Source organism: Myotis myotis, unplaced genomic scaffold, assembly GCF_014108235.1.
Source record: "Myotis myotis isolate mMyoMyo1 unplaced genomic scaffold, mMyoMyo1.p scaffold_m19_p_25, whole genome shotgun sequence".
Taxonomy (NCBI): Eukaryota; Metazoa; Chordata; class Mammalia; order Chiroptera; family Vespertilionidae; genus Myotis; species Myotis myotis.
Window position 1 is genome coordinate 749,196 of NW_023416330.1, and position 25,635 is coordinate 774,830.

General features: G+C 48.9%; 1 protein-coding gene across 1 annotated transcript; it reads right to left on the reverse strand.

Moving 5' to 3' along the window:
* Window positions 1-310: 310 nt before the first annotated feature.
* On the reverse strand, window positions 311-25,635 carry RNF32 (ring finger protein 32). The gene is made up of 8 exons (XM_036356159.1): window positions 25,621-25,635; window positions 24,765-25,029; window positions 23,447-23,589; window positions 20,927-20,959; window positions 20,334-20,458; window positions 20,058-20,166; window positions 1,161-1,328; window positions 311-526 (listed from the first exon to the last, which is right to left on the reverse strand). Exons 1-8 carry the CDS (start codon window positions 25,633-25,635, stop codon window positions 311-313), a joined length of 1,074 nt encoding a protein of 357 aa, XP_036212052.1.

The following is a 25,635-nucleotide window of genomic DNA, read 5'->3' on the forward strand; positions in this document are numbered from 1 at the left end:
GCAACCCCGGCCAGGCCACTTGGCACAAGTCAGCAGTTACAGAACCTTAGGAACTCAAGTTAGATCCGTCTCTCTCCTGTTTCAATGGATTAAACTCATGAATCTGGAATGTTCTTTTTACAGAGTGAAGACGGACACTGGATGAGTTGTCAGCTTTTTAAATATAGTTATGTTTCCTATGCACAACTGTGAGGGTCCTTCCCTGGAGAACAAATTGCACTGCAGCACTTAACCCCAAATCCCCACAGTTTGTCAGAAGTTAAGGTAGACTTTGCCCCAGAGTGGCGCAACTTTTCCCTGACCATGACATTCAACTTTGAAGAATTTTCTTCTGGTAGCAGGCACGGCAGAGAGGGCAGGCGTGGAAGGGCGAGCTGTCGCCCCAGGAGAACTGCTCCAGGGCGCGCAGGCACACGTGGTGAAACACGTGGGAGCAGGACAGCAGCACGGCCTCCCGGGGGCGCCGGCCGCTCCCCGCCAGCGGCGCCAGGCAGATGGAGCACTCTGAGGCCTCCCGCTGCAGGGCCTGCAACACAGAGGGAGAGCCTCTCAGGGCCTCGGTTCATCCAGATTAGGAGAGACCGAGGTCCTGAGAGACCGGGATCTGCTCAAATGAATGAGTCTCGTCCTGTGTTAAAATAACACTAAACACATGTTAATTCTATACACATCCTGTTACTCCTGTGAAAATGAAAGGGGGTTGGACCCGTCTGTGGTAAGACATTTAGAAACAAAATCCTTTATAAAATACTGAGCATCGACAATACAGAATTACTTTTAATTAAGCAATAGAATGGTCTTTTTCAGAAAACAGCTCTATGTAGCTGTTAAACATCATTATAAATGTTCTTATTTTTATGACATTCAAGTAAGTTTTTCCTCTGTTGGATACTCAGTGGCCCTTCCTCCCATGGTCCCTGCAGACCCAGGGGGAGCGCATGGAGCGGTGAGGTCGGCGGCGCCCGGGCAGTCCGTTCCCTTTGGTGTTTCCACTGTTCACAAGTTGGCATCATCAAAGCAGAACTTCAGAGGAAGGGTCTCGCAGTCACCCAGAGCCGGTGTGTGTGTGTGTGTGTGTGTGTGTGTGTGTGTGTGTGTGTGTGTAGGTCAAGGTCCCTAGGCCTCCCTCCAAGGTTGCCACTTCCCTGTGGAGGGCCTACCTGTGCCTGGATCTCCTGCCAGTCGTCGTCCGTGAGCCTGCGGCCACACTGCCCGTCCAGCTGCTGCAGGACGCTGCGGTTGATGGCCAGGCAGTGGTCGATTTCGGCGAAGAGCTCGTCTATGTCCGTGTGGTAGGAGCAGAGCATGCGCCGGCTGATCTCTGTGAACTGGAAACGGAGCGTCAGCGGCCGAGCGTGACTCGGTGCGGTGGCAGGGGGTCGGCCACCCTTGTCACCAGCTCCCCTCAGGCCTCTGCCTTTGGGGAAACGGACGTCTGGCTGTCCGTCTGTCTAATAACTCCTTGTCCAGGTAATTCAGGCCGAGAGGTTACCATAAAGATCCCCTGGCTGTTAGCCTTGATGGTTGTCAGCAAGGAATACACAGAAATCAAAAGTTGACAGGAGAAAGCAGCTGGGCTTTTACGAAATTAGTCACCTATCACCTGTGGCACCACTTATTGTGCCTTAGGGAGGATGGTCACAGCACAGGCCATGATTTCCTGCTGCGACCATAGGCAGCGGAACCAGTGCTGGTTCTTGGTGTCTGCTGGCCATCTTCCCTCTGTGGTCGCTGATTATGAATGATCATTTTCGTGTGGCCATAGAAAAGGAAATCAAGCCCTAGCGGGTGTGGCTCAGTGGATGGAGCATCGGCCTGCGGACTGAAGGGCCCCAGGTTCGAGTCCAGTCAAGGGCACATGCCCAGGTTGCGGGCTCTGTCCCCAGTGTGGGGTGTGCAGGAGGCAGCCGGTCAATGATTCTCTCTCATCATTGATGTTTCTGTCTCTCTCTCTCTCCCTCTCCCTTCCTCTTTGAAATCAATAAAAATATATTTTAAAGAAACAAAAGGAAATAAAAAGACAGATATGATCACCTTCTGTTAAACTAACCATTCCGTTTGCTTTCTCACCAAACTCTGAAAGCACAGTCTGAAACCCACTGTGTAAGGACCTACAGGGTTCTTACCAGCCGGTGCGATCCGTTCACGGATGGCTCTGTCCCTTTGCCACAGAGCACAGCGTGGGCAACATTTTACATTTCATCGCAAACACTGAAGCAGTGTGTTTGACGGTAGTGTGCACAAGTGCAGTCTCTATTGCTCCCCACGCCCAGTTCTTTCTTTAAGGTACTACCGTTTCCACACAAAAAGATTTAGAGAAGCTTGGCCACCTTGTGACCAAGTATTTAACTGGACATTATTGGCTGGTTGTGGCACAGCATGCTATCTCCTCCTGCTGGCAGAAACCGGAATTGCAAGCATGAAGCAAACCGATTGCAGGCCTGGCTACAATGTGCATTTGCTGCTGTGTGATTAGTAAAGTGCAATGTTTCTGGATAGTGTGGGTAACGGACTCAGGGGTGCCTGCCCTTGCTAGGCTCCGTTGTGTGCCGTCCCAGGGTAACAGTTGCCAATGCAAAGTAGCATAACCTGGCATCCTCCAGTGTCCTTGGGACTCTGTTTGGCCATGCATCCCAATCACTATGTGATTCTCCCTGATCTCTGTGATTTTAAAAATATATATTTTTATTGATTTCAGAGAGGAAGGGAGAGGGAGAGAGAGATAGAAACATCAATGATGAAAGAGAGTCATTTGCCTCCTGCACACCCTCCCAGCCCCACTGGGGATTGAGCTCGAAACCCGCGAATGTGCCCTGACCAGTGACCTCCTGGTTCATAGTTCGACACCCAATCACTGAGCCATGCTAGCTGGGCTCTGTGAATTTTTGTTGTTGTTGTTAATCCTCACCTGAGGATATTTTTTCCATTGATTTTTAGAGAGAGTGGAAGGGAGAAAGGGAGAGGGAGAGAGAGAGAAACATTGACTTGAGAGAGACACACTGACTGGTTGCCTCCTGCACAAGTCCTGACGGGGGTGGGGTGGGGGGAAGAAAGAGAGCAAACCTGCAACCCAGGTACATGCCCTTGACTGGGAATCAAACCCAGGTCCCTTTGGTCCTTGGGCGGATGCTTCAAACACTGAGCAACACCACCCAGGGCTCTGAATTCTTAAAAATTGATTCTTTTGGGGGAGGAGAGGGGAGAGAGAGAGAGAGAGAGAGAGAGAGAGAGAGAGAGAGAGAGAGAGGTGAGAAACATCGACTTGTTCTTCCACTTATTTATCCATCCATTGGTTCATTCTTGTCTGTGCCCTGACTGGGGATCGAACCTGCAATCTTGCATTTAGGAATAATGCTCTAGCTGTGCTACCTGGCCTGGGCATCTCTGAATTTTAATATCCAGAATTAGGAACCATCCATCCTTTTGTAGATACCATCAACTCCTTCCATCAAGATGCCATCAACTCCTTTTTCAAAAGGTGAAGTCCTATAGTTATTGGTTTATTAGGAATTTAATGTCTTCAACTTTAGTAGGGCTTTAAATAAGCACAGTGATTGCTTTTGTTATTGTTTTGGTTACAGGTGTACATGTTGCAGGTGGGTTGCCCATTTTCCCATGAGTCCTGCAGGGTTTTTCAGGAGGCGATGATGAGGTGATGAAGGCCAGTCTCAGGTGGCTGCAGAGGAGGAGCAGGGTCATGGCTTCAGTTCAGCTGTGCCGGCCCGGAGTCCCCAGGGGCAGAGGATGGCCTCGCTGCTGAGCATGTCTTATGAAGAAAGATTGGGAAGAGCAGGGGCACAAGGGGGAGGGGGGGAGGAGGCGCAGGGTGCCATTGGAAGGCCAATGGACTTTGATATTCAGCAGGGCTGAAAATCAGCATAATATTGCCCTGCTGTGGGCTCAATGGCTGAAGGCAATTCCCTAACCTGATAACCCTTTTACTGTTTACCAAACTTTATCTTTGATATGCCTGTATGCATTCCTAAAGGGCAAATGTATATTCAAGTGAATAAAAGCAGACAGGACTGAGTTTTCAGCGAGCTTCTGCACCAGAGGGAAGTTTCCGCCTGGCCCCCATGCCTTCTAAATTCATATTTCTTGTCTAGTGTTTTCATTTGTGCACGGCCCCTTCTTCAGATCCTGAACCCTAGCCATAAATGGATATGGCACAGGGTTTGGGGGTGGGGGGGTAGGACTGTATTTGATTTCTTTATTTTCCTCTCCCAGTCATCTCAAAGTGGTGTATGATATACTGAGAGAAAAAACTTCTTAGTGTAATTGTTTTAAGAACTTTCTAAAATTTAAGACTTGGGAACTACTCTAGGTTGGCACTGCCCAACAGAAATGTACCCTGAGCCACATCTGAAATCTTAAAACTTCTAGGAGCTGGATTTTAAAAAGTTGAAATTATTTTTTTGACAGTTGAAAGGGGGCTCATTTATTATCACTGTTCCAAATGTACAAAAAAAATTAGAAAATAACCCCAACTCAATTCCCTCCGCACCCAGCAGCACAAATAATTGTTCCCAAAAGCACAGACATAAACTGGTCCTGGTATTTCCACGAATAGTGCCGCTAAGAAACAGTTTAGAGAAAATTTAACAGGATTTAGATAATATGCATCTATCCTCTCAGCCCTGAGAGGTAATAATCCCATACGGGTACCAGTCCTTCCCTAACGGTTTCCCAGCTCTGGTGGAGGACTTCTTTACAAAGTGGCATGTTTGGCTGCTGCTTCAGAGATCCTCCTGTGCCGCCGCCTTCTTGGTTTTCTTCTTGAATTACAGGGGTCTTGTAGCCTCTCGTTGCTGTAGATAGCTAATAAAATTACCTAATTCATGGCCATCTTCATATTTCTTTGGATCTAGCTTCTTGTTGGCTGGAGAGAAGTAGATGGTAGGAAAACCTCTGACTTCATATGGAGAAGGCACATCATTGGCTGTGGCATCCATCTTGGCTATAATAATATTTGGGTCTTTTCTGAGCTTCTCTCCCAGTTCTTTATACTTAGGTCCCAGATTCTTACAGCGGCCACACCATGGAGCATAGAATTCAATCAGCACATCTTTATTTACATCATTCACAATCTCATCAAAATTCTGCTAACACTACCTTTACGGGCCCATCATTGCTCTCTGTGATTGGCTCAGATTTTAGGTATCTCTTCAGGTTGCCATCAAAGTAATCGTGCAGGAATCTCTCAAGAGCCTTGCCATCACGCAAGAATTCCTCCTGCATGACAAACTTCTCTTTTGCAGTTCTGATAGCAACAACAGGAGTCCCTCTGGCAGTGCTTTCCAAACCCAAAGGTTTTGCAGCTAGCTACAAAGTTAAGTTAGTGTCCAGCATCCGGGAATTTCTTTGCTACCATCATCACTCTGTTTCTCCAGTCGCTGGAACCATTAGCATTCTTTTCGTAGTCCACGTCATAGTCCGCCACAAGTAAGTCCTTGCCCTGTATTAAGTCTTTATTTATCTTCTGTCCTGTGAGGGCAGATACCAAAAATGTTTTCCTGGATAATTTTTTTAAATCTTGCCACTGGTCATTTTCTGTACTTTATACGCTGAAATTTTGTCTTCAAACTTGTTCATCAGATGTGAAGGATGAAACAAGGTGATACCTTCTCCATCATCATCATCATACTTGTTCACCAGAGACTCAATATTGGTGTGTGCAAATCGGTAGTTATCCCTCACGGTGCTGGCTGCTTTTAGAAATTCAGAGTGAGCTTCACTGAATCCTTGAAAAAACCCACCACAGAAGCATCTTTATCACCAATGAACTTGTCACATTCTCCCTCAGGCCTGAGAGGAACTGCAGCTGGTCGGCTTGCTTCTTCAGGGGGCTGCCGATCCCACCAGCAGGCCTGGGCCATCATAAGCACCTGAAGAATCACCATCTCTAAATACCTTCAGGGTTGGCTATCCACTGACTCCATACTTGTTACAGGTGTTTGTGTTGGCAGCACAATCAAACTTTGCTAATGGGACTATTCCTTTTAATCGAGTAGCTGCAGCTTCATGCTCGGGGCAAGCCTCTTGCGGTGTCCACACCAGCAGGAGGCCCGCAGAGCCGGGGTCGGAGACGCGACTCTCGAAGCTGTCCGCGAGTTCCAGCGGGGGCTCCTGTCAGGCCTCCGAGGCTGAGCTCGGCCGCAGAGGAAGTGTGCGGTGTGGAGGGCGGTGCCAGGCGGCCCACACCTTGGTCTCTTCCTTGTCCTCCCCCAGCACTGAGCGGCCCACAGAAGTTGGCGTCTCACCCAGGGGCCACATGTCCGGTTCCCCGTGCCAGGCGGGGCCACATGGCTCTTCCAAGTGGAAGTGGGGTGTCGGGAGAACACACCGGGCTCCGAGGCCCAGGGGATGGCCACGCAGGAGGAGGGAGGGCTAGTGCGCCCCGCTGCACTCCGGCCGGAAGCCTCCATCTTCAGTCACTGCGTTAGGGGTTGCTCCTTCCAGCCACGGGGTCCCTGGTTCCTGGTTCACCTGTGTCTCCGGCAACTGGGCTGATGAACTAAGCCCCGCAGAACCACGCAGACGCTCAGACGTGTGATGCGGGGACAAACGTTCTATGCGGTTGGACTTCGCACCTTGCAGTGCAGTCACGTGCCGCTGAGCAACGGGATGGTTGGGAAGGTGCTGTTCGATTCTGTCCTTGTGTGAAGGGCCCTGCAGACACACACAACCTACCCGGGCCGCCCAGTGCACAGCGGGCTACACGCCGCAGGAGGTTACATCAGGGAGCAGTGACGCCGCCAGGAGGTCACCGGCCACTGCTCACAGCAAACCTGACTGGAGCGCGCGCACTCTGCAGTGTGGGGGCCGCAGGCGCAGGCCGCAGAGGGTCATGGAAGGCGCTGCACGGGGCTGCATCGCGGTCCTTTACACCCGGGGGCACATGGCTGCTTCCTGTGCGCGCCCTGCCGGGACAGGACCGCACGCTGGGCTCGGACCGTGCTGCCCCTGGAGCCGCCAGGCCCCCACCTCCGGCCCCGCCCACGCTGGCCCCGCCCTGCCGGCCCTGCCCCACGCTGGCCCCCGCTGCGGCAGCCACTGCAATCACGTGGGAGGACGTCAGGTCAGAGGTCAGGCACCTCAGGCTGCGTGGGGCCAGGGCGGTGCGGGCGGCCCAGGCGAGGTGGGTGCGAGTGGTCACATTCCCGCTTCTGCTCGGTCCGCGGTCCCCATCCCAGCATGCACCGCACCGGTTCCCCTGAGCAGGTCCCTGGACACGGAGGTGCGGGACGCGTGGCGCCTGGGTCCCTCAGGTGGGCTCTCCCGAGGGCACCTGGGCACCTGTGCACCCGCGCCCAGGAGCGCTCCTTCCTGCGCAGCCGCAGTCGGCCTGGGCGCGGTGCTGACTTCACGGGCCCCCAGGGGGCGCTCCACCACGCATGTGATGGAGGCACCCGCGTCCTCCCGCACCGGTGGGTTCTGCCCGGAGACCCCGCAGTGGACACGGCTCCTGACACCTGCGGGCCTTCTGAGCGGCGAGCCGCGTCACGGCGACTCGGTGGCCCTGACACGGACCTGACTGTCAGGGTTTTCCCGTCACTGCATCGCTCGCTCCGGCCTGGTGGGCGCGGACGGACGTCGGTCCTCGTTGGAAGTCAGTTTTCTGTGAGCGTGAGAGCGGGGCCTGAATGCTCACTGGTGCAGCAGCAGAAAGGCCGGCGGGTGGCGAGGGCTGCCGTGTCAGACCCACAGCCGGGCTCGGGGCGACGCCTCGTGCGGAAGAAGCAGCCATTGCTGTAGTCTCGGCCGCAAATCCTCCTGTGTGTTTTGCTTTTACTTCAGAGTATGTTCTAGCTTTTCAACCCAAACCGCCCGTTTCCAGTAATTTACCAAAATGACGACCACAGAGGGAGAACAGAGAGGCCCCGCCATGTCCTCTGGCCTGTGAGGGAACAGGGAGTCGCTCCTTTGGCCACATAATGTGAATCCACAAGAACGGCGCTGTGTGGACATCGAGGGAATGGGCGCTGCTCAAAGGAGCGCCCCGCAGGGTTCCCTGGCAAAACCGGAGGAGCCCAGTGTCCCCCAGCCTGCGGCGGGCATCGTGGTGGACACACAAGGGAAGGGTGAGGTTCTTCAAGAGAGTGAATGTAGGTATTGAGCATGTGAAGCACGAAGAGCGAGACAGCTTCCTGAGCGTGTGGAGGACCGTGACCTGGAAGAGAAGGAAGCCGGGGAGGGGACCTGGGCGCACTGAGCCCAGCTGCTCCTCCAACATGGGAAGGACCGTGACCAGGAAGAGAAGGAAGCCGGGGAGGGGACCTGGGCGCACTGAGCCCAGCTGCTCCTCCAACATGGGAAGGACCGTGACCAGGAAGAGAAGGAAGCCGGGGAGGGGACCTGGGCGCACTGAGCCCAGCTGCTCCTCCAACATGGGAAGGACCGTGACCAGGAAGAGAAGGAAGCCGGGGAGGGGACCTGGGCACACTGAGCCCAGCTGCTCCTCCAACATGGGAAGGACCGTGACCAGGAAGAGAAGGAAGCCGGGGAGGGGACCTGGGCGCACTGAGCCCAGCTGCTCCTCCAACATGGGAAGGACCGTGACCTGGAAGAGAAGGAAGCCGGGGAGGGGACCTGGGCGCACTGAGCCCAGCTGCTCCTCCAACATGGGAAGGACCGTGACCTGGAAGAGAAGGAAGCCGGGGAGGGGACCTGGGCGCACTGAGCCCAGCTGGTCCTCCAACATGGGAAGGACCATGACCAGGAAGAGAAGGAAGCCGGGGAGGGGACCTGGGCGCACTGAGCCCAGCTGCTCCTCCAACATGGGAAGGACCGTGACCTGGAAGAGAAGGAAGCCGGGGAGGGGACCTGGGCGCACTGAGCCCAGCTGGTCCTCCAACATGGGAAGGACCATGACCAGGAAGAGAAGGAAGCCGGGGAGGGGACCTGGGCGCACTGAGCCCAGCTGCTCCTCCAACATGGGAAGGACCGTGACCAGGAAGAGAAGGAAGCCGGGGAGGGGACCTGGGCGCACTGAGCCCAGCTGCTCCTCCAACATGGGAAGGACCATGACCAGGAAGAGAAGGAAGCCGGGGAGGGGACCTGGGCGCACTGAGCCCAGCTGCTCCTCCAACATGGGAAGGACCGTGACCAGGAAGAGAAGGAAGCCGGGGAGGGGACCTGGGCGCACTGAGCCCAGCTGCTCCTCCAACATGGGAAGGACCGTGACCAGGAAGAGAAGGAAGCCGGGGAGGGGACCTGGGCGCACTGAGCCCAGCTGCTCCTCCAACATGGGAAGGACCGTGACCAGGAAGAGAAGGAAGCCGGGGAGGGGACCTGGGCGCACTGAGCCCAGCTGCTCCGCCCAGAGAGGCTCCTGTGGGGACCAGTGGAAAGGAGCCGGGACTGCGGAACCCACTCCCTGTGAACTTGTGGCGTGGTAAGTGCAGGAGAAAGACCTCTGCACTGATAAAAAAGACAAAATCAAAATATTTTCTAATTTCCATTGCAATATCTTTTTTGACTAGGTTATTCCTAATTTGCAAACATCTGAAATATTTTTAGTTCTTAAAAAGTTATTTCTAAAGCACACTGCGTCAGACAGGGAGCATGCTTTGTGCATTTTAAATGGCTTAAACTATGATGAAGAATTTTATGGTCGGTTTTTTGAAGTGCTCTGTTTGCCCTGAAAGAATGTGTGTTCCAGCTGCAGGGGGCAGTGTTCCACGCTGTGAGCGCTAATGCTTGGCTCTGGTATCTGTCTGGGACCAGAACTGCAGCTCTTCCTATTGCGTTCTCTTGGTAAGTACATATAGTCACACTTTATTTCTATTTTTTCGCACGTATTTCTTTTATAGCTGCATTTATTTTTTATGGGCACATTCAGTCCAACCTGTAATTACCATCGACTGAGTCCGTCCTGTCCCGTCCTCTAGTTGTCCCACCGTTGCTTGGTCTTTATCTCTGCTCTTCTTCCCAGTGGACATTTGCTATCTCAGTTTTGTCTCTACTGCTTTGAAGGTTAGAACTGTGTTTGTGTTCTTTCAGCTGTTACCCTAGAGATGCATTCAGGATTTTTGTCCTCATACAATGATCTTCTCCTGAGTTAGGTCACTGTCATTCTTGCATTGAGTCAGTGTCTGTTGGGTTTACCCACACTTTGCCATGTCCCTTCACTGTACTCTGCATCTGGGAGTCTGATGCCATTCTCTTCCTCACGAAAGGCACCCTAGTTCCCTTTGATGAAGGCATTTTGGTGGCACTCTCCCAGCTTTTGTCTGAAACTGCCTTTCTGGTGCCTCCGCCTGACTGGATTTCCATTGTACGTGTGCAGTTCTAGACTGCTGTCCCATCTCTGTCATGACCTGTGATGTCCTGCTAGGTGTTCTGGCTTCTGCTGTTGCGGTTGCTCCTGGGAGCATCGCCTGCCCTTTGCTGTCCTGCTTCGAGAGTTCTGCCTTCAGTGTTGTGCAGCTTCTGGACAATCTGCCCCTGTTGCCTTCATCATCGTTGTCCCCTCCTCCCGTCCCCCTCCCCTACCTCTCCTCCCCCTCCCCCTCCCCCTCCCTCTTCCTTTTCCTCTAAACTGTACTGGAGTTCCTTGGGCTACCTAATCTGTGTTTGTATTGCCTTCTGATCTGGCAAATTCTTAGCCCTCTGCTTCCAGCTACAGCTACTGTCCCCATGTCCTATTTTTCTTCTGAATTCTGGTTATGGATGGAACCCTCTCATGTCCTTGCTTGGGTACATCCCTTCCCTGTAGCCACTCAAACTGAAAATGATGACGCTGGAGAAGAGGGACACATGGTAGATGCTGCAAATAAAAACCATGTGACAACATGACATAGTGAGGCTGCCACAGAAGAAAGTTCCACATTTAGTGCCCTTAGTGGCATTTTCCTCCAGACTTTGAACAGGGTGGCTTTCACTGAGTATGGTGTCCCCTGCGTTCTCTCAGCCAGACCCTAAGGGACCAGGTAGAGACCTGCTGCTCTCCCCCGGCGCCCTGCCCCTCCATGCAGACACCCACTGGCACCACCTGCCCGGGATGTGAGGGCTCTGTCACCTCCCACAGTGCAGGGGAACCTGCCACAGCGCTGGCAGTCCAGCCCCCAGGTTCACGCGGTTCAGCTTCTCACAGCTTCTGTCACAACTAGTCACTTCCCCTCTCTGGACACAAGCTGTGTCCTCCACTCTCCTCTGGTCTCAGCAGCCACTCCCAGGGCCAGGACTGGATCTTGCCAGGCCCGCCTTGCCTCATCCCTCTAGTCTGTCCTTCCCTGGCCTGGCCATGCTGGCCTCTGTCCCTCACACGTCTGCTGTCCCCCTCTACCTGGAAAACTCCTCACCTCCATGCCTGTTCCTCACTCAGGACCAAAGTCTGCGAAATGCAGGCCCAGCAGGTGTCCTCGCTGGAGGCTGTCTACTAGTTAGATTTAATTTACATGTTCATGTCCACTCAGCTTTTATAACAAACACTATCACACCCTTGCTAACAAAGCATTAAAAACTTTCATTTAGCCCTAGCTAGTTTGGCTCAGTGGGTGGAGTGTCAGCCTGTGGACTGAAGGGTCCTGGGTTCGATTCCGGTTGAGGGCACATGCCCGGGGTTGCGGGCTTGATCCGCAGTAGGGGGTGTGCAGGAGGCAGCCAATCAGTGATTCCCTCTTATCATTGATGTTTCTATCTCTCTCTCCCTCTCCCTCTTCCTTCCTCTCTGAAATCAATAAAAAAAATTGTCATTTAATCCTCACTTATATGCTTTTCATCGAGAAAAATAATTTCCTTTATATGTAATGGTGGCTAAAGACTATTAGCCTAGCCAGCAAGGTTCAGTGGTTGAATGTTGACCTATGAACTAGGAGGTCACGGTTTGATTCCTGGTTAGGGCACGGTTGTGGGCTCAATCCCCAGTGTGGGGCCTGTAGGAGGCAGCAGATCAATGATTCTCTTTCATCACTGATGTTTCTCTCTCCCTCTCCCTTTCTCTCTGAAATAATAAAAAAAAAATACATTAAAAAAAATAATTTTAGCTTTATCATGTAGTGCTTGCACAGTGAGTGATTGGAAGGCCTGGAACAGTTCCTAAAGTTGTTGAGTCAGCAGTTTGGGAATCGCAGAGCTACTTTGGGTGGGCTCTGTGCCAGCCCGGGCCCATGTGACCAGGACCTTTTTCTTTAGCGACAGGGCTCCCACATAGCAGGAAGGCGGGTGGGAGCACCAAGAATCAGGAGGCGGGAGGGGCAAGCAGGTGTGTGCCCAGGGAAGGGTGGCTGTGCGGCAGGATGTGCACTGATGCCCATATTACCACTGGCATCACCCTCCCCACATTTCACTTACCCAACTTCTCCTTTGCATACCCTCTAGAGCAGTGGTTGTCAACCTTCCTTGCCGCGACCCTTTCATACAACATACATGTTGTGGTGACCCCCAACCATAAAATTATTTTCGTTGCTACTTCATAACTGTAATTTTGCTACTGTAAACAATATGTAATTATATATGTGTTTTCCGATGGTCTCAGGTGACCCCTGTGAAAGGGTTGTTCGACCCCTAAAGGGGTCGTGACCCACAGGTTGAGAACCGCTGCTCTAGAGGCTGAGGGTCTATGGGCCTCGCGCCAACACCCCTCCCCGCCTCACTGCTTTCCTGCGTGAATCTTCAGGACTGGCCAGCCTCCTTCCCTCACTCGTTTCCATGACTCCATGCCTGTGCGTCCTTGCTCTCAACTCTCTGAGTATCTCTGGCCCCTTCCTTTGCCACCCATCAGGGCTGGATGCTGTTATCTTGTTCCTGTGTGTACTCACTGCTCCAGTGAGTTCCGTAGATTCGGGGAATCACCTCATTCATCTTGGTGAGGCCCTTAGCATTCAGTAAAAGTTTGACTTTAAATTTGCAGTCGTTAGAAACGAGGACACACATGCCCCGTGCACATATTCTGATGGGATGACTGACAGTTTTCTTTCCGGGGTTAAAAAACAACAATGTTTGTGTGCAATGATTTTAAAGTTACTGTCAGTTTCAAGATTCCATAAAAGATCAGTGTTTAGCTAATAACCATAACATTGACATTAGCTTGTTAATAAATGTACTGAAATCCTTTAGTGTATATTTAAGGCAAATTTCTGAATGTGAACTGGTGTGACTGCCTTTATTCTTATAGTTTCAAGTATTTGGAAGTTCCTAAGGGAAATATTTTAAGATGTTAAATCAACATATATTTATTGACTACCTACTGTAACCCATTCAAAGCCATGTCCAAAGTGTGGCTTTTATGAAATATTTCTTAAATGTCAAATTCTCACATGCTCAGTGTCCACCTTCCTTTACTAACTCCCTCTAGGTTACATGGGTCAGATGCCTTAGTAAGTGAAGAGCAAGAACTAGCAAAGAAAAAAAAAAGACACGAGTGCTAGTTTTTAAATGAATGGCTACTATTAATTATTCAGAAATGGAAAAATGCATAAAATTTTCAATTTTAATAAGAATGACTGTCTTCATATATTTTTCCTTCTAAGTCTCATATTTCAGATATGTGATAAGTAATTAAGAGTTCAGGTTATGGATATGTAAAGCAATTTCTGGTTATTTACAAGTAATGTACCGACGAACCATTAAAAAAAAAGTATGCTCGCAACAGTACCCAGGTGAACTCTGACTGCCCAGGAGGCCTCTCGGAGTGATCCATCTTGATGTCAGCAAATTGCTTACTAATGTGTTGACTTAGGGCCACCCTCCAAAGCAAAATGAAAAGCCTGGAATTTACAGCATATCAATGAATCAGTTGATAAGCTTTTACTGGTTTAATATCCTCACAGTCTTGCTGCTTGGAGCCACTTCAAGTTAGCAACAGAATGTTTGCCATCTCTATGTGATAAAGGAACTCAAAGGACTAAACAAACTTTCAGACCATTACGCTGTTTGGTGAGATGTAAATGAAAAAAGTAGGATAAATCTCACGCAGGAGGGTGCGGGAGCAAGCAGCCCCTAAAGTCAACCAGTGTCTGACAAATCACTAACTTTTTACACAATGGTCAGGACTTTTAGCTGGGGTGGAGATGATATAGTGCATTTGAAAAGTTTTAATTGCAGTCATAAAAGGCCATGCCTCAATTATATGACATATGCTAGCAGAACTTCCAGATAAGGATCAAAGGCTTTCAACGAGCAGCCGCTGCATTCTGGGCAGCACTTGGCCTCCCTGTGGGCCGGAGGCAGTCATGGGCTCGGGACCTATGCAGGTGGCTTTGATCTGAGCTCAGGATGCACCAGGACAGCCATGTTGTCCTCACAGCTCTGCGTCCTGCCCGACAAAGCACTGCTGACTCAAGGTCAGTTCTGGACACTTGCTCACGGCGCAGAGCTCAGCATCTGATCTGCTGGTTCTTACTCAGGACACTGTCTGAAAGACCCTACAGGCAGCATGGCATCACTTTGCTCGGGTGTAGTCTTGTTAGGAATGTGCCAGGGTCATCTTAAAGCAAGGCAACTCTGTGCAGAGGAATTCTCAGTGTGTGGAGGCATTAGTATTTATAGAAAGATGGCCTCTGTATTTTACCCAGTAACACCCAATAGATGCATGAAAACTAAGTAGGAAGAGACTTCCTGAATCCCCCCGTAGTACAGGAATGGAAATGCACGGCCACAGCTCTCCCAAGGAAGACAGACTGACTCATCAAAATAGAAGGGCCAAGCTCAGCTGGAGTGTTAAACACATACCTGTCTTCTCCCACTCCTGGAACTTTAAAGGAAATAAGCACTTCCTAATTTACTGTGCCTAAGAACACCCCATTGTTGCCTCTCTTTTCTATTGATTAGACTTTTTCCCCTGACGGTAACTTATTGGTCTCAACCAGTGGTTCCCAAGTGCAGCAAAGAAGTTTTCACCCACTTCCAGGATGAAAGAAAAAAATAACTTCAGTGGAGTGTTTTTATACAGCTCAATGTCTTCAGTGTAAAGAGATCTTCTTCAGTGTGTGGCCAAATATTCCTACTCTTCTGGTGTTAAAATAGTCTTTCTTAAATGAGATGATTCTGATGGTGTGTCATGTGTTAATCCCATCAGTCTGGAGACAGCGGGTACAGCACCGCATGGGCTGCTGGTAGGGGAAAGAGGACTGCGTCCCGTCTGGTTCATTGGCTGGTGAGGCCGTGGAGCCGATATTTACCACCGTTGACTATGGGATGTAGCACATGATTTATTTTTCCTAGTAATGTGCAGTTTCAATTTGCATGAATTTAACATTCACCAGTGGTCAGAATGGAGCTAGAGCTTAGGCATGTGGCTGCTGGGTGCACATGTCACCCCAGAGCAAAGATGGGCTGCTCCACAGGTGACTGAGAACCACCATATCCGATACTGCGGTTACTGCACAGGGTGCTTTGCAAACTCTCCAGTTTCTAAAATTGGACATTAGATCTCTAGTGGCTCTGTGCACATGTAGGTTGTGGGAGGGTGACGGCTGAGGCCTGTGTCAGAGCCGAGCTGAAAGGCAGGCCTCTGCAGGAATGTCACCGCCTGGGTCACAGAGCAAGTCTCCCACCCCAGGAGCCTCGACAAAGCCATTGTTAGTTTTAGCTGTGGAATTTCTTTATTTTTAAATGGGTGTATTCCCAGGAAACCTGCAGACACTGGTTCTTCTGAAGTTGGAGTTTAGTACACGTGTCAGTTCTGGAAAATGGGGGTGAATATTGAGAAACCCAGACCAAGAGTTATAGTTATATTTTAAGTATCTCAGTCTGTGACTTTTAGATTTTAATTGACACATAACATTGGCTAAGTTTGAGGCATACACTGTGATGGTTTGATATACTTATATGTTGTGAAATTATTACCACAGTAGGGTTAGCTAATACTGCCAACACCTCACATAATTTTCTGTGGTAGGTAAGATTTACTGTCTGAGCAACTTCCAAGCATATAATACAGCTTTGTTAACAGTAGTCACCATGCTGTACATCAGATCTGTAGAACTTGTTCATCTTATAATTGGGAGTGTGTATACTCTGACCAATATCTCCCAATTCTCTGGCAGCTACCATTCTACTCTCTGGTTCTGAGTCTGACTGTTTTAGATTTCACAGATAAGTGGCACTGTATAATATTTGTCTGATTTACGTCACTTAGCATAATATCCTCAAGGTCCATTCCTCGTGTTTTTGCAAATGGTAGGATTTCTTTCTTTCTCATGGCTGAGTAATACTCTATCACCTGTCTGTCTGCCTGCCTGCTTGCCTGCCTGCCTACCTGCCTACCTGCCTACCTGCCTACCTACCTACCTGCCTACCTGCCTACCTCATCTTCTTTATCATTCATCTGTGGACGGACCCTTAAGCTGTTTCCATGTGCTAGCTGTTGTGAATAATGCTTCACTGAAGGGGTGCAGATATCTCATTGTTGTCCTGATTTCATATCCTTTGGATCAGTACTCAGAAGTGGGATTGCTGGGTCACATGGTAGTTGTATTTTTAATTTTTAAGGAACATCCATACTGTTTCCATAGAGATTGCACCAATTACATTCCCACCACCAGGTCACCGGGTTCCCTTTCCCCGTGTCTTTGCCAGCACTTGTTATCTCTTGTCTTTTGATGACAGCCATCCTAATGGGTGGGAGGTGGTTTCTCATTGTGGTTTTGGTTTGCGTTTCCCTGATGACTAGTGATGTTGAGCACCTTTTCATGTACTTGTTGGCCACCTGGATGTCCTCTTTGGAAAAATGTCTGTTCAGATCCTCTGCCCATTTTTTACCGGTAATCAGATGTGGATTTTTAAAAACTATTAAGTTATATGAGTTTCTTATATATTTTAGATGTTAATCTCTTATCAGATACATGATTTGCAAATATTTTCTGCCCTTCTGTAGGTTGTTTCCTTGCCTGTGCGGAAGCTTTTTAGTTTGATGTAGTCCCATTTATTTATTTTTGCTTTTGCTTTTCATGTTACATTCAAAAAATCGTTGCCAAGACCAATGTTAAGGAGACTTTTCTCAATATTTTCTTCTAGGAGCTTTATGGTTTCAGGTCTTAAGTCTTTAATCCATTTTGAGCTGATTTTTGTTATATCCTCTTGACGAGTTGACCCCTTTATCATTATATAATGATCTTTGTCTCTTGTTGCAGCTTTTGAGTTAAAGTCTATTTTGTCTGCTAGAATATGCAAGACTGCTGTCTTTTGTACGGAATATTTTTTTCCACAGTTTCACTTTGAGCCTATGTGTGTCCTTGAAGCTGAAGTGAGCCTCTGGTTGGATCCTGTATTTTTACCCATTGAGTCATTCTATGCCCTTTGATTGGAGAAATTAACCTATTTACATTAAGAGTAACCATTGATAGGTAAGGACTCACTAATGCCATCTTATTGTTTTATAACTGTTTTGTAGTTCCATTTTATTCTAGAATATTCCACAGTGTTTTTTTTTTTTTATTTGTCTTTATGGCACTGATGTTTTATAGTCACAGCCAGCTGTTTTGCAGAACAGTCCTCATTTTGGATTTACCTGATTGCATGTCTTCTCATGACTGGGTTGGGTTAGCATTTTTGGCATGAAAGTGCACAGGTGGTGTTTGTCCCCACGCACCTGCCACATTAGGGGCACTGGTGTCAGTTCACCCAGTTACTGGTAATCATGCTCGTTGAGTTTAGGAGATGCCCACCAGACCTTTCCAATTAAAGCCTTCTCGTTCTGTTTGTAAATTATAAGTGATCTGTGGTTGGTACTTTTGAGACTGTGGGAGTATCCTCTTCCTCAACAGTCCTTCACCCTGTAATTTATAGTAATTTAATGTATTGACATAAGTTCTCAAACTGTCATTTGTGTAATAATCATATAGTTTGGATGCATCTGTAGCATCCTGGGTAATGTGACAGTGAATAACATAGTTCAATAATCTTGGAGATTCCATTAAAACATACTGGCATTTTAAAATTGTAGGTTAAAGTTACAGATTTTTATTTCCTAGCCCATGCTTATAGCTCACAAAGTGAATTCCAACAAGTTGGAAAACGTAGGAAAAATCATGAAATTGCGAGAATCACTCAGAAATGACTAAGAAGCCTCTGGGCTCTGCTGGCACAGGTGTTTAAGTACATGAGGCAGCTAGGAAGGAGGCAGGAGTGCACACCTGCCGCTAACACAGTGTCTGGCATTTGATCACTTCATCCATTTAAGGTGAGGGTTTGGTTTTCAGGTTCACACGTTAAAGGCCACAGGGGATGAGGGAGCTGGGGAGGTGTGAAGGGATTGCAGGGAAGACGGGAACGAGCACACGTGGCGGGGATTCTGTAACTCATGAAACACAGGAAGCAGAGAATATACAGAATGCAGAGGCCTAGTAAAAGCTCTGTGTGCAACAGACTAGCCTCACTGAATCATACTTTCGGTGAAGAAAGATCTCAGTTGTGTGTATGTGCGTGTGCAGATGTACAATCAGTTGAGTCTCATGACACTGCTTTATGTGAAAGCAAAGTGTGGCCTATATTTTTAAAAGTTCAAGTGTGTGCAGATGAAACAATATTTATACTCATAAGGTAAAATGACTATCAAATCTGTAAAATTCTGTAACAGAAAACAAGTAAATTCTGATTGGAGAGCCAACACTATCATACTCTGGAATTATGAAGTAACTCAGAGAAAACGGGATGGAGCAAAGCCTGGAGAGGAGTCGGAAGGATGAAAACAGGTGTGACCTAAGAATGAATGACAACATGAGATGACCAGTCCCTGATGAAGGAGGAAAGACATTGCTGAGAAGATGATAACTGGCCAGAAACCAGGTTTCCTGCAGGGAGTGAGCATGAAGACTGTAGGTTGGGCTGAAGCGTCATTGTGGTCAAGGACAAGGACTTTTTAAAAGTAGATAAACTCTGAGGAACCGCAGTCCAGAGAGGAGGCGGCGCACTGTTTATCCAGAGGCTCGCAGGACCGTGCTGGCCGCGCCTCCCGCCAAGCAGGGGTGCCCGAGGGGTTAGACGGCCTTTCCCTGGACCCTGTCCCCTTTCCCTAAGTAAGGGGCATGGCTGGGTTGGACATGTAACTTCCTCACAGACATGTTGAAAAATGTGTGCCTGCAGCCCCTCTGTCCATGGCCTCTGGGTTCCCTCTGCGGCTCCCCCCACAGGGCCAGCCCCACCTGTGGAGGGGACACCTCCAGTGTCGGGACAGGACGGCACTGCGGCCTCTCAGCCAGCGCCCTGACGCTCTTGCTAGGGAAATTCCTCTCTCCACCCCTGGCAGCAGCTTTGTCATCAAGATAAGCAGTATTTTAGGTCATTTGCTCACATAGTACATTTTGTGTTATTCTGCTGCTGAGGGCAAATCAAGTATATTTCTTGATTAAATCTGAGGCATAATGATGTCACAGCAAGCTAAGAGTCTGACTTTCTTGTGCATATTCTGGTACCTCATTGCTGGGACAGCGACCTGAGTGACAGGAAGGGCACTGGGAGGACTCTGTTGTCCACTGTGGTAGAGTGAAGGCCACGGCCACTGCCTGCAGGATGCCTGTGCAGCCCTGGGACTAAGTAAAGGGACGGCGTGAGCCAGAGACCAGCTCTTTGGGCTGACTGGGCATCTGAGGAGCCAGGGCTGCATGTGAACATCACCTTTTCTCCCCAAGCTCAGGACGGGGCTACTTGGTTTCGCGCTCAGCGCAGGACAGCGAGGGACAGAGGGTCCCTCTACGGATGGAGCAGTTATGTCACTCTTTACCCCATTGGGAGGGCAGGGAGGTGCAGACGGATCTAAACCCCATACACAGTGATCCTGGACATGGCCGTGAGGGTCTGGCTCCGCCTGAGGGTCTGGGCCAGCGTCCTGTCTGAGCGGCCAGCTCCCCTGAGCTGCTATGATAGAGACGTGCCTGAGCACATAGGAACATAGAGTAAATACACACTTCTAAGCGCCTACTGTGTGCTAGGCCTTTGTAGACACTATAGAATAGCTCTGTAAGGTAGAAGTCACTCCTTCATGTGACAGATGAGGAAACTGAAGCCACAAAGCTGGTGGAACACCATTAAACAAGCCAAAAAAAGGTAAAAATAAAAAATGACTAAAAGAAAAGGTAGAAATGGAAGTTTCTGGAGAATTAAGGGTCTGTACTTACCTTTTCTTCAAAGAATTTTCTCCTCAACTTGGTATCTGTGGGTGGCATCGTCCTCCTCAGATCCTGGTACCACTTCCTAACCACGTGTCCCCTCCAGTAAGCTTGGATCCTAGAACATGGGTTGGAGAGGGCTGATCAGGTGGCCGTCCTGTGCGGGGTGGGAGGAAGGAAACACCCCCCCAAAAGGAAACACCCACCCCCACTGTGACACCAGTCATTGGCGTGACCTCTGAGCACCTCCTGCCACTGTGGGTGCCCGGGACGGGGCCTTCTCACCGGATCGCACACTTGGCTTTGAAGAGCCGGGCCGCGTCATGGATCACTCGGGTTTGATACTGGCTTTTCCTGCAGAGGGGACAGGTCTTCTTACTTGTGAACTTCTCGAAGGCCTGAAGGCACGCCTGCGGGGAAACATTGCCCTTAAACGACAAGTAATTACTCAGGCACCACGTTTTCACTCCTCATGTAATTACAGTGTTCTGTTCTCGTAATTATGAGGCTCCGTCCAATTTAGATCATGAAGTTTCAACAGATGTGAACACCTTCCTCACGTAACTTGTTCCAAATGATCTTTTACAAGAATACACACGCACATACATCAAACCTTCTGAAAACAAGTCCCGTGCAGGAGAGGAGCCTGTGGGCGGTGACCGCAGTGAGCCCAGGACCTGCTGCCCACGCTTGTACTGCCGTGCAAATGTCTGGGGTTCTGTCCATAAAATTCCCCGCTTTCTAAACAGGATGAAGTGCACGGTAGCCCAGAGTCACATTTCTCGCTGTGAAAGATGATTACAGATAAAAACAACGGGCCCGTCTCCCGAAGCCACAGGCAACGCTTCGCACACGTGAGCACAAGCGCAGCTACTCACCCTGTGAAACACGTGGGAACATGAAAGCAGCACCTGCCACGGGAGACAAAAAATGTTTGAAGTTTCAATTAGTGTAACAGAGAAGCAGCATAAATGCATTAATTAAAAAATTCTGAGTGCTTGAAAGGTAAGCTTGTTTCTTTGAAAAATTAAAAAAGCAAATTAATAACCTCCATATTCATTATATTTAGTGTTTTTAGTATGGCACAGGTATATAATCTCAACAAGAAAAGCTAAGTTAAACATCAAACACACACATGAAATTTGCTATTAAGCCATTAAAAAGAGTGTATATTTAAAAATGAAACAGTTATGAAGTGGATGCATTTCCTGGGCAGATCCTGGGCGGGGGGAGCAGGGGAGAGAAGCAGAGAAAAATACCTTTTTCAGGCTTTGTACAACTACATTGCACTCTTTAATTTTTAAAAATCACAGCTTTATTGAGATATAATTCTGACACTCTAAATCAGTGGTTCTCAACCTTCCTAATGCCACGACCCTTTAATACAGTTCCTCATGTTGTGGTGACCCCCAATTTCATTGTTACAAATTGAATTTAATTAAAGAATACTGATTAATCACAAAAACAATATGTAATTATATATGTGTTTTCCGATGGTCTTAGGCGACCCCTGTGAAAGGGTCATTCGACCCCCAAAGGGGTCGCGACCCACAGGTTGAGAACTGCTGCTCTAAATAGTAATAAGTGCTGGATACATATGAATCAGTTTTTTTTTTTTAAATGTAGGGAAAGTGTGGTCAGGAGAAAATGTTCCCTTTCTGTGACCCAGATTCCCACAAATGGTGATATTCTGGGTTGTGACAAAAGACAGAAGCTTAGACCCAATAAAGAAAAACGTAGCTGGTCTTCCGGAAGGGGAGCTGGGCAGGGCAGGGCTGGGAGAGGAAGGAGGGAGGGGGAAATGCAGGCTGGTTGTGGCAGAACAGTCCTGGGCGGAAGGTGCAGCAGGGAGTGCCATCGATAGTATCCTGATAACTAGGTCTTTGTTGAGTGGTGTGAGATTTACCGAGATGACCACTTTGTGACTTGTGATGTCTAATCTTTGGGGTGTACACCTGAAACTAATATAATACTGTATGTCAACTGTAATTAAAAGTAAAAAATGATTTTAAAAGCTGAAGAAAATTAAAGAAAGAGGTTGCCAGGCCAGCAAGACAACCGTGGCTTCATTAACTCTCTTCTACACTAAAATGCTGCCCTATCCCAGATGGTAATCTTGTAGCTTAAGGGCTAAAATCTTTTGAAATACCCAAGTTTCACAGAAACTCCATTAGGTCCTAATGGAGAACTGGAATATAACCAGTAGTGAATTCAAATTAGTAAAGACCAAAAATTTTATTGTGAACTAACTCATTAACAGTAAACCTTTGAAAACAAATGAAGTTTGAGATGTTATGTACCAGGGAGCAAGTGAAGCAGGCTCTTGACTCTGCTGCATATCCCAGCAAACGCCGAGGGCCTACCCATGGGAGACATAGCCTTGAATGGAGATGACTGGGATGGAAACTCTAGGGCAGGTTACAGTTAACCAGGCACACGGAATCGGCATAAAGAAACCCTGTGACAGAGGTTGAGTATATATACTCTATACTGTGACAAACTCTCATGAATAAAGTTAGAAAGATATTACTTAGAGTATCTTCCACAAATTATTTCAAGACACTCAAGCCTAATTTTTCTTTTATATTTCAACTAGAGGCCCGGTGCACGAAATTCATGCACTCGGGAAGGGGCCGTCCCCCAGCCCGGCCTGGGCCCTCTTGCAGTCCAGGAGTCCTTGGGGGATGTCTGATTGACAGCTTAGGCCCGCTTCCCTTGGGAAGCGGGCCTAAACCATCAGTCAGACATTCTCAGCACTGCCGTGGAGGTGGGAGAGGCTCCTGCCACTACCGCTGCACTCACCAGCCGTGAGCCTGGCTCAGGGCTTCTGGCTGAACGGCACTCCCCTGCGGGAGTGCACTGACCACCAGGGGGCAGCTACTGCGTTGAGCGTCTGCCCCCTGGTGGTCAGTGCACGTCATAGCAACTGGTTGTTCTGCTGTTCGGTTGATTTACATATTAGCTTTTTATTATATAGGATTCACATAACAGCTTAAAAATGCCTTTTAGCTTTCATGCTTTCCACTTGGGGACAGACGCTCCTGTCGGCATCCTGACTGCTCAGGTCTTGTGGCTGGTGGCACAGGGCTTTCTGTCCAGTCTTTGTGCTTGAGAATTACTGTCCAGTCAGTGAACAGCACTGCCAACTACGGTGTTTAGCTCTTCCTCACACATGTAACTTTAGTAAATGGACAAGAAAATGTAAGTTATCTGAGGGTCACAGGAAGAAAAAACCTGTGTGTGTGTGTGTGTGTGTGTGTGTGTGTGTGTGTATGTGTGTGTTTGTACCTAATGCCTCCTATTGAAGCGCACAGGGAAGAACAGGGGAGTCTTAAGCCCCAGCTCAGCACCTCCCAGCGAGGGGCCCAGGCTGCTCACCTGGCCCTCCTGCTACCCACCTGGGGCTGGAGCTGGAACTCCTCCCTGCAGATCGGGCAGGGCTGCGAGGAGTCCCCCTGCGAGATGGACCTCCACTTCACCTGCTCCCACTCATCTGAGGAGAGAGGCAATGGGGGAGGCTCAAACAGGCCCAGCTTCTGCGCTAAAGTGAAAACAATGCGGTGTGAGTTAACAGCTTACGATGTGGGGCTCACTCACACCTTAATGACACTGAGCCTCGTCTGGAACACAGCCAGTGCTGTTTGAGGTTTAAAGCGAAACAGGAAGGTGCTCGGGGTATCGCTGTGGCAGCGGGTCCCCTCCACGTGGTGCCCCTCCATCTGTCACACGTGCGCGGGGACACAGTGCCCCAGACACACCTATTTTCTACTCCCAGCATAATTTTTAAACATTTTCTATTTCTCACTTTCAGTTTAAAATAATTTCAGACTTGCAAAAGATAAAACAGTTAAAGAGTCCTTGTATCTCTCACCAGCTTCCCTACAGTTAACGTTTTCATAGCCCGCATGCAAGGGTCAAACCAGGAAAAGGGTGTTGACCTAACCCTGCCCGTCTGTTCCTGTCTCACTCGGCCCTCTTTTCTGACCCGACTCCACTCAGTGGCCATGTCTCTGTAACAACAGAATGGTGTTAGACATGCGTCTCCTGCCGCCTGCGGCAGGGCCTCCATCTTTAGCTGCTTTTCTTAAGACTTGGGAGGAGTGCTGTCTAGGGACCATGTCAAGTGTCCTTCAATTTGGGTTTGTCTGATGTTTCCTCAGGTTAAATTCAGATGTGCACTTCGGTGAGGCTACCACAGCAGGGATGCCGCACCCTCCCGGCGCCACCAGCGGCACCAGTGGGGGTGTCTATCGGGGTCAAGTGCAGTTTGCCCCATGTTACCCTTGTAAAGCTATGGCTGTGCCCTTGCAATGAGCGTGTGCGTGTGGGACCGTGTCACAGCGTGACTTTCCCACCCATGGTGTCATCACTGTACTGCTTGCCAAATGGTGCCGTTCCAGTTCTAGCCCTGCTCCTGGGCTTCCGGGTGTCATTCTCCGGCAGAAAGAGTGTTCACTTCCCATCGGCCACATCATCTCTTATTTCTGTCGGCGTGGATGAGTGATGTGTCATTTCACGGTTTTGCTTATTCTCCTGTCATAACTATCGCTATTTACTTTATTTAGTTGTCCCCATCATTGCTTTCAAACTTTAGCACATACACATTTTTCTATAAGGTCACACATTTATAGACCTCAGCAGAGAAAATTTTACTTTTAACCTCAACCAAATTCTTTAGCTTGAATAAGCCAAACATGAATGGCGAGGCCAGCTTACCTAAAGTTAATGGAGGCGGCTTTGGATCAAGAACATATTCTTTTTCTGGATCTTCCTCTTCGGGGCCTTGTATAGTCTTTTGAAGTCCTGTATCTTGAACAGCTTTCATATTTCTTTTTAGAGACTTTGATGTGTTCTCTCTCTTCGGTACCTTTGTCTTGGAATGATCGGCCACTGAAAGATTCCGCAGTTGAAGATCATATAAAATGTGATCTTGTAAAGCAACTGCAGTGACTGCTAAGTTATCTTGTTTAGATGAATGACCCTGAAAAGCAGGAACAAGGCCATATAGACAGAACATTCTGTAACATATCGTTTAGAAGAAAGCCGAGGCTTTCCTACTCCACCTGGAAAGCCGCCTAGACCCAGTGTCCCAGGAAAGGCTGCTCCACCCCTTGTCGCTGGATGGGAGCAGAGCCGTCTCCTCATTATGGTGATAACATAGTCACAGCTGTTCATTTGGCCTCTGCGGATTAATTACAATGCAGATAAATTCATTATGACCTAGAAAGCGGCAGTCACCAACCGGTGGTCTGCGGACCTCTGGCGGTCCGTGAGGTCCAACGGTTGGCGCCCGCTGCTATAAAGGGTGTGCGTGCCTAAACACATTCTGTCTCACTCTAATTAAGTTAGACTGCAGGCCAATCTTGCTCTGCTGTACTGGAGCACCTTGCATTTAGTAGATGCTTTTTTGGTGAAAACTCAATGGAATAAAATTGCCACGCAGCTAAGAGGTGCAGTGAATACAGTGGGCAGTTCCTCAGTGAAGTGAGGCTTGCCAGCTGTTTTTATATAGCTGAAGTAAAACACATCCATGACCACAACCAGGTGTATGTTTCAGAAAAGAATTGTATACCTTATTTTTTAACAT